The sequence below is a fragment of the Danio rerio genome, chromosome 21 (genome assembly GCF_049306965.1).
Source record: "Danio rerio strain Tuebingen ecotype United States chromosome 21, GRCz12tu, whole genome shotgun sequence".
Classification (NCBI taxonomy): Eukaryota; Metazoa; Chordata; class Actinopteri; order Cypriniformes; family Danionidae; genus Danio; species Danio rerio.
In genome coordinates, this window is record NC_133196.1 from 6,071,306 (window position 1) to 6,083,784 (window position 12,479).

The 12,479-nt window shown below is 35.9% G+C and overlaps 2 protein-coding genes and 2 non-coding genes across 7 annotated transcripts in view; 1 reads left to right on the plus strand and 3 right to left on the minus strand.

Moving 5' to 3' along the window:
* Nucleotides 1-31: 31 nt before the first annotated feature.
* rpl37 (ribosomal protein L37) lies at nt 32-7,242 on the minus strand. Its single transcript, NM_001002069.4, has 4 exons — nt 7,214-7,242; nt 2,261-2,396; nt 1,443-1,527; nt 32-284 (listed from the first exon to the last, which is right to left on the minus strand). Exons 1-4 carry the CDS (start codon nt 7,214-7,216, stop codon nt 215-217), a joined length of 294 nt encoding a protein of 97 aa, NP_001002069.1. The 5' UTR covers nt 7,217-7,242; the 3' UTR covers nt 32-214.
* LOC137488890 (small nucleolar RNA SNORD72) lies at nt 450-527 on the minus strand. Its single transcript, XR_011008151.1, has one exon. It is a non-coding gene; the product is annotated as a small nucleolar RNA SNORD72 (small nucleolar RNA).
* LOC137488891 (small nucleolar RNA SNORD72) lies at nt 1,605-1,683 on the minus strand. The gene has a single exon (XR_011008152.1). It is a non-coding gene; the product is annotated as a small nucleolar RNA SNORD72 (small nucleolar RNA).
* Nucleotides 7,243-11,066: 3,824 nt separating the features above from the next.
* Nucleotides 11,067-12,479, plus strand: part of st8sia5 (ST8 alpha-N-acetyl-neuraminide alpha-2,8-sialyltransferase 5) — a 35,308-nt gene continuing 33,895 nt past the window's right edge. For 2 of the 4 annotated variants that reach the window (XR_012396556.1, XM_005160981.5), the window contains exon 1: nt 11,067-11,470. Coding sequence is in view for 3 of the 4 variants with exons in the window: in XM_005160981.5 (XP_005161038.1) it covers nt 11,340-11,470 (131 nt within the window). In the remaining variant the exon portion in view is untranslated. The remainder of the gene's footprint in view (nt 11,471-12,479) is intronic. The other 2 variants (NM_001204154.1, NM_001204155.1) reach the window with 1 other exon arrangement.

Below are 12,479 nucleotides of genomic sequence, written 5' to 3' on the forward strand. Positions count from 1 at the left end.
GGGCGGTAAATATTGACTAAATGGATAATGATCTTTTAAAAGACAAAGAAGCTATAGGAGATACTTAATAAACTAGATTTATTATAAAACCATTTTCAAATCAAGACTTTAGTTTGCATTGTGAAGTGCTAGGAGCTTTTTTCCGAATATTAATATAAAAAAAATTAAGGTATTCAGACAGACATTTCAAACGTCACTTTTTATTGGAAACACGTTATGAGGAGCTGGACGCAGCCACTGCTGCCCGACGGGGTTTGGGAACAGTTCCCTCACGGAATCCATTTCTGAAATGCACAGAAAACAGACTTGTCAACAAAACATCACGCGCAGATACATTTTAATGGTCCTAAAGATAGTAAAAAAAAACCATGAGCAAGATTGGAGGCATGCGTTTAAGACTCTTATAATAACAGAAAAGGCTTTCCTAACAAAAGCCAATCTACGAATCAGGCTTACCTCAGTACAAATCTGTTATCACTGGACAGTCATTTGTTCAGACATTTATTTTTGAACATCACTGGTAAGCCATGTTACAGATGCTAACTTGAGATTTGGGCGTGTAGTTGATTACATTTATTTGTGCGTTTTAATGCTGCACTGGGTTTATTCATGACAAAATTAACACCTAAAATTCAACATGTAATTTACAAAATGTTTAGAAAAAAGATGACAATAAAAAGTTATATACAGTATAAATATTGTAAAAGTATTACAGAAGGCTCCATTTTAAACATTTCCATTTAATGTTTTAGTCAGAAAATATCTGTCTAATATAGTCTAAAAATACACATTAAAGTGTTTTACAGTTAAAATATTCTTGCATGAGTCACAAAATGGTTTCTCTTTTCCTTTTGGAAAGTCTTGTGTGGGATTTGATTCAACTAAATCATCCAGCAACAGTTTGAACGTCACAGTATCAAAGAATAACATGCTAAAAAACACATTTCAATGGCAGGAATTTATATAAAAATTAATATAAAGACTGGTTTTAAAAAAAAATGCAGAAAAACTTTTAATCCTCTAAATGCATTAAAATGTTTAGTACTTTATTTGCCAAAATTTCAAACCACTAAGTTATCAAACTTATTTTAATTGTAAGAACTCTTTTAGATTACAAATAAAAATAAAACAATTGTTTTTCTGTTTAACGTAATTGTGCCCTTAATCAACTTTTCAACTCAATTAGACATCAAAAGTAGACCAAAGTTTGAAAAAATAATCTTTATTCTTACAAAACAACTAAGAGCTCCTTAGTGTCATTAACAATCACAAAAAGGTAATAATTTCAACAGTATCATAACTTTAAAAAGTTATTGAGGGAAAAAAACTGGAATATATTGAGTTTAATCAATTTGTGTAGTCTTAAATGTTCTTGCATTTCTTCCAAGTCAAAACAAAGACTCAAAAACATGAAAATCTGATCAGACCACAACATTACTCACCTGAACCTGCGGAAAACAACCTTCATGTGTCTCATGCGGCCGGTTCCTGTGGTGCTGCGTCTCTTAGCCTTAGCGCTCCAGTTGTCTACAAACAAAACCAATCATTAAACTTTAAACGAATGACAGAAGACTCATGTCCAGCTTCTGTTCAGGCACACCTCAGGCTTACCTCAGTTCAAAATCAGTTATCACTGGACACTCATTTGTTCAGACATTTATTTTTGCACATCACTGGTAAGCTTTTAATGCCAGGTTTCTTATAAATTGAGTAGGGCTGCACAATCAGCACAATATTTTATTGCGATAGTACATGCAATATATTGCAGACTTGATTTATTTATTAAAATATATCTAGTGGTTGTCTATCTAAATTTGACCAATCAGATGAGCCTTACTATCTTTATCCCCGCCATCACAGTAGTTTCTGCTTTGCTATTGGCTGAAGCAGCCCAAAGCTGAAGGTAAACACTAATGGTGGGATTCAAGATGATGAAAAAGACAACAGAGAATAAATAGCAGAATACCTGCTGATGTTTTCACTAAATGTTTATAGACTAAATCTTTACACCTCAACAGATTTTTTTTTAAAGTCTGAATTAAAATTAGATAAAAAAAAAAAGTGTAACATCATTGCACAAATAAATGACTTTTAGTAAATAATAGGTATTGTATATTTTTTCTAGTACTGTGCAGCCCTAAAATTCAGTCTAAAAACGTAGGCCTGTTTAAAAATGTCACCAATTTGGGCTCCTTAAATCTGCTAGGCTAGAACGAGGATGGACACCCAAACTCTTTAACCTGAACATAGGGACACTTACACTTTCTCTTGCGCTTGGCAGGGTATCCACACTTGCCGCAGGTGGACTTCTGCAGATGATAAGCCTTGGATCCACAGCGGCGGCACAGAGTGTGCGTCTTATTACGACGCTTACCGAAAGACGACGTACCCTTCGTCTGGAATAGGAAAGAAATTCATGAAATGTAAGTTTTATGTATATAAATTAAGGAAAAAGTCCTGAAATTATGCATATAAAGAAATTGAGGTGAAGTTGGTTTTTACATTCTCAAGCTCGTGGTTTTTCCTTAAAGGGCTACGAAACACCAAAACACATTTTTGGAGGTGTTGACAGACGTGTATATGTCCAACGTTGCTAAAAACACTATTAGGACACAGATCTTTTACTTAAAAGCGGTTGTTTTTGCATTATTTCAAACAAATTCGTTCTTCCTGTTTGAAAAGAAGTTGAAGCAACGTCACGCACATGAGATCCTTGTGGAGCCAGCGTGGAGACTGGATGTCTGTACCGGCCCGTACAACATTACATCTTTTGAGTTTATCAATTGATGGAAAACCCTTAGTTCGAACTAATTATAATAACTAATAATAACTTTATTAAAATGCATGATAGCTTATAATACCCCATGTTGTGTTGCCAACCTTAATTAAAACAAGTGGAAGAATTGGAGACATGCGTCATCAGTGTTGCGTTTATAAATGCAGGGCTGATAGTGGAAAAAATTCCTGAGCCTGAACTTTTTTCCTTGCCCCTGAGGTGAGTAGGGGTGGGGGTACTATGTATGCAACGCACTTTTAACACATAACTTGTGGGGCCCTGGGCCCAAATATATTAACAGCCTGTGTGTAACCCTGATCATCATTATTGTCAAGTGGCTCTTTTTAGACACATGCCAGTAATGTCAGTGACACTTGCCAGTGTCAGTGATCTTGTGACATGTGCCAGTAGGTGTCAGTATAAGCACGTTATAAGCACCTTAATCTTTAAGTCTCTTTGCTTTAATATTTAAAAATCATTAGGCAAATGACACCTGTTATCTTACATGCATATATGTTATGAGTTTTCAACATGCATTTTATTATAACTTTTTAAAGGATATTATTTAAAATACCTTAAAATGAAAATAAGTTAAATAATAAAATAAATGAATGAATTAAAAACATAGAGAAGTCCATATTGTAGGGAACAAAGGAACTGCCAGGATGCAATAATATACAGTACAACAGATAAGTGTAACCCCTCCCATACATAAGCATGCCACAATAAATTTGACTGACATGTACTGTCAAATGACTATATTACGTACGGAAGTATGACTACGAATACATAATATAAATGCGTTTAAATTAAAACATCGTGGAGTAGCCTAACTTGCGACGCGATAAATTAGGTTAAAAGTCGCGTAATGATTAAATATGGTTTTGCTCGTGTTAATTAATGTCATAAACTTCGCCGGGTGTCGATGTCACTGCAGTGACATGCAGCGCGACACTCTGAGTGACACAGGTCACTACACATGCCACTAGCGAGTGACACATGACAGTGGAAACCCGGACGTGCCACCGGAAGTGTCACTTCACTCAGTGGCATGTGCCAGTGTCATCTGTACGTCAGATGTCGTGTCACTCCATGTTAAAACTGCTACTGTGAATCCGCGTTCAAGCGCACACAATAAGCTAAAACTCGCCCCAAGCACCGGCAAAAACAAATAACATTGAATGTGTCGAGGAAAGAGTAAGGACATATCTTAATTACTAATTAATAAACTTATTCTGAGTCAGTGTCGCAAAGATCCTGACTGGCAATCTCCTCTTGGACTCGCCTTTAGAGTGAAATTCATCTTTACGGATTACATGAAGGAGTTTTTTTGTTTTCGATTTGTTTTATTTCGTTAAGTAATAATTTAAAGCTTTCTATAAATATATTTATTATGTCTGTGAGGCATATACATTTTGCTTCATTTTGTTAAGCGCTCCTGTTCAAAAACCAGACGACAGAAAGCGCATAATTTTGGTTTTCTTTATTTTATAAAAACGCTGTAACGTTTTTTGATGTATTACTCGTACTTTGTGAGCAAAAATGACGGATAACTTTAAATTGCTCCCACTAAAAAAATGCAAGTGATTGCTCTGGCGCCTCGATGTCCTGCAAGCTTTTTATAAGCAAACTATGCGCCTAATAGCACACATTCTTTAACGTTTAAGCTACCATTGTTTTATACTTGAACTGTTTTATATCTTTTATTTTAGGCAAGTCGTGATGATCTGAGAAGGCAAACTGATCAAACAGACAATGATGGTCTTCCGCTGGGCGCTGTTCGATAAAAAAAAATATATATTTTTAACGAATAAAAAAATGCTCCAAACGTTTTTCTAAATAAGCTGAATAAAAACGAAACTAAATATAAACACTTTGCCATTAGGCTACATACAAAACTGAACTATTTCATAGCAGAAACACTAAGTTGTTTAAGGAGAAGGGGGAAATATATTTTTGTCCCGTCTATTGCTTCACCGTTATTTCGAGAATAAACCCAGCGTAAATATGCAGATGTCATTCCCAAAACATATCAGCGTATATGTGCCGAAAACGAAAGTTTCATACAAATTCTGAATGGATTATAGCCTGGAAAGTGCAAAGCACGCTCCCCTTATTATCACTAAAAAGCGTCACTAATCTTAGTTCATAGAGATCTCACAAAGATCCGTTATAATTTATAAAGCTCTCTAAATTACACAATTAATCTTTTATTTACATGGCGTCTACACTCAAAAGATGATTCACGAGCACACAAAATGGCACTTAATAAAAACCAATCCGGCGCTTTCAGCAGTGAGTGAATTCTGTGAATCTAGAGAAATGACAGATCAATATCCGTGAACCTGATTTTTTTTTTCCCGCAGCCACAGTACGCCGGAAATCCGGCGTGGTGCCGGAACGCTATCACCCCTGTAAATGTGCCGCAAGATTTTGTTCCATTTTCCCACTATGAGAGCACAGCGATTTCAGATCGAATATTCAAAGTGTTAAATAAGTTGTCACTGTTTAAAAAAAATTAATGAAGTAAAATTAAGTGCGAAGAGAAAAACAACTTTACCACAATTTTAAGCTACTTTATGCAAAGGTAAGTTGGTGAGGGTGTTTGAGACAAGAGGGTAAAAGTACCGTTTAAAGGCAATCAATGAAAACCACAAACTACCATAATCATAATTTGATACCGCTTGCAATACTGACATGTTATTCAGACAGTTAAGAATTAACTCTGTCAGGAGACCATTATGTTTATTTGTTGTGCACCATGATTTAAAAACTTTGCCAATTTACATTACCGCATGATAGGCAATATTTAAAAATTGAGCATTATAAATAGCAGCATTCATATAATTTTTTTTTTTGCTGTACTTAAACAGGCTGAGGATATGATGCAAAGCAAATCTTTATTAGTAGTAAACATTTAGCAGGCAACTAGAAACTGAATTCATAAGCTTATACTAAAATAGTTTAACAGGCTCTGAAGCATGTTTGCAGACAAGAATATATAGATCAGAAAAATCGTTTAACCATTTATTTTAATATTACGCAATTAAAATAACGAGGCAGTGAATTAATTCGAGGCTTCATTTGTTGTGCACTATGATTTAAAAACTTTGCATACCAATTTACATTACACACTGCATGAACGGTATATTCAAAAATTAAGAATTATAAATAGGAGCATTCATATAGCAGTGTTTTTTATTTTATTTATCTGTTGGCGAGTTGCTGTATTAAAAAAGGCACAGGCTGAGGATAATATTATGCAATTCTTCATTGGTAATCATTAACATTAATAAATAAAATTAGCAGGCAACTAAAAACTGACTTCCTATGTTTGTACTAGAATACAGGTTCTGATGTTTGCAGACAAACATATATAAATCAGAAAACTCATTTAGTCACTTATTTTTATTATTATAACGCAAATAAATGACTTCAATCAGGCAGTTAAGAACTAATTGACAGGAGACCATAACTTTATTAGTTGTGCACTATGATTTGAAAACTTTGCATGTCAATTTACATTACACACTGCATGAAAGGTTATATTAAAAAATGTAGCATTATAAATGGCAGCATTCATATATAACGTTAGCAGTGTTTAGTTTTTAATTTATCCCATTTGACTCTTGGTGATGATGGTAATTTGCAGCAAGTTAGTAAAAAAAAACAGGCTGAGGCTATGCCAAGCAAATCTTCATTTGTAGTAAACATTACGATTATATTTGAATAGTTTACCAGGCTCTTGAAATGTTTGCAAGCATAACTGTTACTCGTACATAGAGGTAAAGTTGGTTTTATATTCGGGTATTCAGACATTCTCCTTAATAATATGATTTGAGAAAAGTATTCTTTACAAATTCTAAATAGGGAAATCATATTAGCAGTCAATGATTATCAAAATACAACCATGTTTACAGTCAGTTAGATAGTGCTAATGTTGTTTTAAAGTCATACTTGCATGCTAATTCTGACCGAATATTCAAATTAGGGTGGTAAAAACAATAGAGACAGTTACATGAACGAATGTGAAAATATAAAACCAACTTTACCTCAATTACTCGTACGAAGAACGTAGCATTAGCCACACAATTCACTTCATAATGATGGTGTTAGATTAATTAACGAATTCAGACGCTCTCATATTCATCAAGTCTCAATTTTGCGTGTTAACCGTTCATTTAAACACTGAAGATGTAATAGCGACCCGGTATGTTTTCGCGAGCTCGCCAGTAAATGAACGGGGAGGCTAAGCGACATGCTAGCTTATTTTAAAAGATCATCAATAACACTCAAAACCTAAAGAGCTACAATCATAACATATAATATTGAAAACCGAATACATATGGTTGTGATATTAATAAAGGTACAGTATTTTAAAACAAATTATGAACCAGATGTTAGAGGATTTTGAGGGCAAGGCGCTGAGAAACTCACCATCTTTCCTCAGAGCTGATTCGAAAGAGACCGGAAAAGACGCTGGTGTACCATTAAAACACCACCGGCGCGCTTTTGGTGTAACGACTATAAATGTCCCCATACTGTTACTGCAGGCTTCTGCATCCATAAGTTGATGAACGACGACGACTAAAAAACGTTTTATCACTGGTTAATTTGCTGGTTTATCTAGATCATAGGTGATATTGATAAAGTGGAAGCTGTGATACATATATAAACATTTACTAATATTTTATCAGTCCTAAGTGTCCGAAATTAAACAGATGGAAAGTTGAAGGGACAGTTCACACAAAATTGAAAATTAAGTCAATATTTTCTCGCCTTTTACTTATTTTCTTGAGAACGCTTTTTTGAAGAATATTTTGAAGAAAGCTGTAACCATTGACTTCCATAGTAGCTTTCAAAATATCTTATTGTGTATTCTACCGAATAAAGAAACTCAAAAATGTTTGGAACCACTTCAGGGAGAGTATGTACATTTTTTTGGTGAGCTGTCTCTTTGATAGGGTTTTATGTAGTCATTATAATTAACTTAATTTAATCATAAAAAATAAAACAGTGTTTAAAAATAAAACATTGATTTATTTCCTTGTCTTTTATTAATGGTTTTTAAACAGTAACGGCTCACAATCACCACAGGCAACCATCATAAATTACAGAGCTGACAAAAATGTCTGGACTCCGACCGTCCCTGCATGGGACATAAAACAAAATGACCTTCATAGGCTGCCGCAATCTTCTGATGTCAAAGCAAGACAAAGCAAGGGTTATTTGAGGTGCCGTTTCTATGATTGGCCAGGTGTGTGTATTTGTAATTCACAAAAATATGATATAAAAATCCCAATTATCTTTTACTAATAAGGCAAATGACATTATTAGGGAGTCAATAAAACGGCAAAGTAAAAATGCTAATCATTTTAAAAGAATGTGTGAGGGTGAATGTGTGTGTCTGTGTATTAGTTGGGGCTAAAACATTTGTAATCCGTTGTCTAGATGTCAATTTTGGGTGACGCAGTGCCGCAGTGGTTGGCACTGTCGTCTCACAGCATGAAGGTTGCTGGTTCGAGCCTCGTCTGGGTCAGTTGGCATTTCTGTGTGGAGTCTGCATGTTCTCCCTGTGTTGGCGTGGGGTCCAAAGTCCAAAGACATGTGGTATAGGTGAATTGGGTAGGGTAAATTGTTTGTTGTGTATGTGTGTGAATGAGAGTGTGTGGGTGTTTCCCAGTGATGGGTTGTAGCTGGAAGAGCATCCGCTGCATAAAACATATGCTAAATAAAATTATTAAAAGAACTAAAGCTGAAAAGAAAATGAATGTATGTGTTTTTTTATTTTAGAAATTGAATCATAGAATAATAAATACAAATTTTAGCTACACAATCTCATAACTAAGATTTATAAATTCAGAGAGCTTGGGAATTTCAGTTGGTCTGTTGACTTTTTTCCATTAATATTCACAATGGATATTCACGCTTTTACAATGTAAATTGTGTCAAAGCAGCTTCACATAGAAGATCATAGTAAATTAAAACAGTGTAGCTCAGTTTTCAGTGTTTAAGTTCAGTTCAGTTTAGCTCAGTTCAGTGTGGTTTAATAATCACTGCTGAGAGTCTAAACACTGAAGAGCAAATCTATTGATGCACAGCTCTACAGATCTGGAACTATGCAAGCCAGTGGCTACAGTGGCGAGGAAAAAACTTCACCAATTGCCAAAAGTGAAGAATTAAAAATCCTCGAGAGAAACCAGGCTCAGTTGGGCAGAATCATTTCTCCTATGGGCAAACGTTTTTTGCAGAGCTGCAGTCTGGGCGCCAGAGGCTAAAGAATGCTGGACCTCAGCGAAGACTTGTCTGTCCCTGGAGCATCACAGGAATCAGTCTCATGCTCTCCACTCCACAGCAGCTGCTCAGGATACGGCCTGGTCCAGGATTATGGAAACCTTGGGATCATCTCATCACTGGTCTTGAATCAATCAGTGGAACTGCATAGTCTGAGGGCCTCAGGATAAGTATCCCCAGGAGGAAATTAGCGTAGCTGCTGTTCATAGTGTATATATAAATGAGATGCAAAAACCTGTGTGGGGCACTGTAAGCTTTACTAAAAAGATAGGTCTTTAATATAGTTTTGAATTGGGAGAGTGTGTCTGAGCCTTTGACATTATTTGAAGGCTATTCCAGAGTTTAAGAGCCATAAATGAGGCTTAACCTCCTTTACTCGACTTTGCTATTCTAGGTACTATTAGAAGCCCTGAGTTTTGAGATCTTAAAAAGCGAGTCAGATTGTAGCGAGACATAATGTTGGTTGGATAAACAGGAGCTAGATTGTTTAAAGCTTTATTGGTAAGAAGCAATATCTTAAATTAAGATATTAAGATATTAAGATAAAACTGGGGTGATATGATCATATTTTCTAGACCTGGTAAGAACTCTGGCAGCTGCATTTTGTACTAGCTGAAGTTTGTTAATTGCGAATGCTGGGCAACCAGCGAACAGAGCATTGCAGTAATCCAGCCTAGAAGTCAGAAAAGCATGGACTAGCTTTTCTGCATCTGAGATGGATAGCATACTTCGTAACTTAGCGATATTTCTCAGATGAAAGAATGCAGTTTTTGTGACATGGGAAATATGAATTTCAAAAGTTAAATTGCTGTCTAATAAAAAAAATGATACATAGTATAAAATGTGGTCCACTTTATATATTTAATGTTTATCAATTAGCATTAGGCTATAATAAAATATAATAATAAATTAAAAACCTTCAATAAAATCTGGTATTTATAGATCAATAGAGTCTGGTTCTCTCAAGTTTTTTTTTCCCTCTCCGCTGTCGCCACTGGCTCGCATGGTTCAGGATTGGTAGAGCTACGCATCAATGAATTAGCTCTTCAGTGTTTGAACTCTCAGTAATGATTAAATCACACTGAACTGAGCTAAACTGAACTGAACTTAAACACTAAAAAACTGAACTGCCCTGATCCAGTTACTATGACCATTTATGTGAAGCTGCTTTGACACAATCTACATTGTAAAAGCGCTATACAAATAAAGCTGAATTGAATTGAATTAAAATAAAAAAATATATATTTTAACTGCTGTTTTTTAACATGCATCACCTCATATTTATTTATTTATTCATTATATTTACATTACAATTATTATACTTATTATATACTTATATTCTTATTCTTATTATATTTACATGACAAATTACATGATCATGTTTAATTACGTTGTATTAAATCAACGGTCTCAAACTCAATTCCTGGAGGGCCGCAGCTCTGCATAGTTTAGCCTCAAACAACTCACACAGACTTAATAGTCACTAGTAGTTTTGATCACCTTGATTAGTAGGATCAGATGTGTTTGATTAGGGTTGGAGCAAAACTATGTAGAGCTGCGGCCCTCCAGGAATCCAGCTTGAGAACGATATTAAATCAATAACAATATTTCAATTTAATTAAACATATGTTTAATTTACTTTCCTTCAACTTAGTCCCTTTAATTTATAAGGGGTCGCCACAGCGGAATGAACCACCTTAAATATATATATATGCATTATTATTATTATTATTTATTCATTTATTTATAATTTTTTATTTTTTTAAATAATGTTCACTTAATTACTTTAATATCACGTGTTCTCTAACTTGCGTTTAACCTTCGTGTATAGGTAATTGTATTAATTCAATATGTCCAACTATCAATAGTCTATGAATCCTCTTGTAATTCCATCTTGCGTCGCGTTTTATTAATAGTTTCATTTATGGTGTCTGCAGTTTCTCCCCGCCTCATTGGTGCTGATGAGAGTGATAGGAGCGCGTCACCGACCGCGCGCGCTCCATGTATGGCACGCGCATTCTGCAGGAGTGGCGCGTCTTTGTAGGCTGTGCGACATATTCTAAACATAGACAATTCACCTCAAAGAGCAGTTATACCATCGCTTTATCTGACATAAGCACGGACAGATTGCTTTAAGCACGATAGTGAAGCAAAACAAAGCAGCTGCTATGGATCCCGAGCGCGCATCAGTGCCCGTGAGAACGGTAAACACGCGCGGGCGTGACCCAATGTGTTTTCAATAGGGAAAATACGCGACCGTGGCAGAAGAATGGGCTACTCAGATCCCACAGCTAGTAGGGATCTGCTAGGAAACAGATCCCTGTGTTTTATTTTCATATGCGCGTTCGGACTGGTCACCTTATTGCAGCAAATCCTCTATGGCAAGAACTACATCAAAAGGTAAGCTGGAATCTGATGGCTTTATCAATGATGCATGAATGATTATAAATATAAATGTGTATTATTAGTTAAAGCAAGTATTATGTAGTCATACCGCACCCATATTGCTCCAAAATCTCTTTTAATTCATGCCATACACAGTCTCTCAATGACTGTCTATGCAGCAAGATGCTTAAGTCTGTTTTTCTTCTTCCTTTTTTCTTGTCTTGGTTTGTTTTTCTATCTTCAGTCCTTTTAAACAGCTCATACATCTTGCGTAAACCTGTGTGACAGCAAAAAAAAAAAAAAAAAAGCATATAGCGCAGACCCTAATTGTGTCTTTAGGCTGTGAAGAAAAGCAGTGCACTGGAAGACTGTGATGTAGCCTTGTTTTTATATATATATGTAATTTGTTGCATGAGCACTAGCCTAGATTTACGCACTAGCAATTAATTATGCATTTAAATCATCAGTGGTGCTTCATGAGACCCAGATTTCATGTTTTATGGGGCCACTTGCATTGAAATGACATCATACTGAGAGTATAAGTGCCGGAAGGTGAATCATTGTAGCCTTTTTATTTTGGGACCTGAGGTAAGATGGCTCAGCATTGCGAGGGTGTATGAGAGTGCGTGTGTGTGTGTGTGTTTGTCTATGTAAAATGGCGTCTCTCTCGTAAGAAGCGCCCCCCCCCCCCCCCCCCCTCCCACCCCCACAGTGCATTATGGTTCCTGCGTCCAAGCAGATGCCCATATGCTGAATAGGAGCGTTCTCACACTCCCACCTGAACCCCGTCCTGCGTCTAACACACACTCAGCATTCATGACATCAGAGCCGATGGCATGAATGCTGTCCTGTACCCCGGATCTGTTCTGCTGAAGTGGAGAGAAAACAAGCGCAGAGTGCTTTCGGCTTCATTTAACACAGAAAATGATGCCGCGAGAGTAAACGGAGATCGAATTGAGACATACGAGTCTTTCGCTTTTCAGGTTTTCTTAGGAAAAAACACATTGAAGACTGTATAATAGAG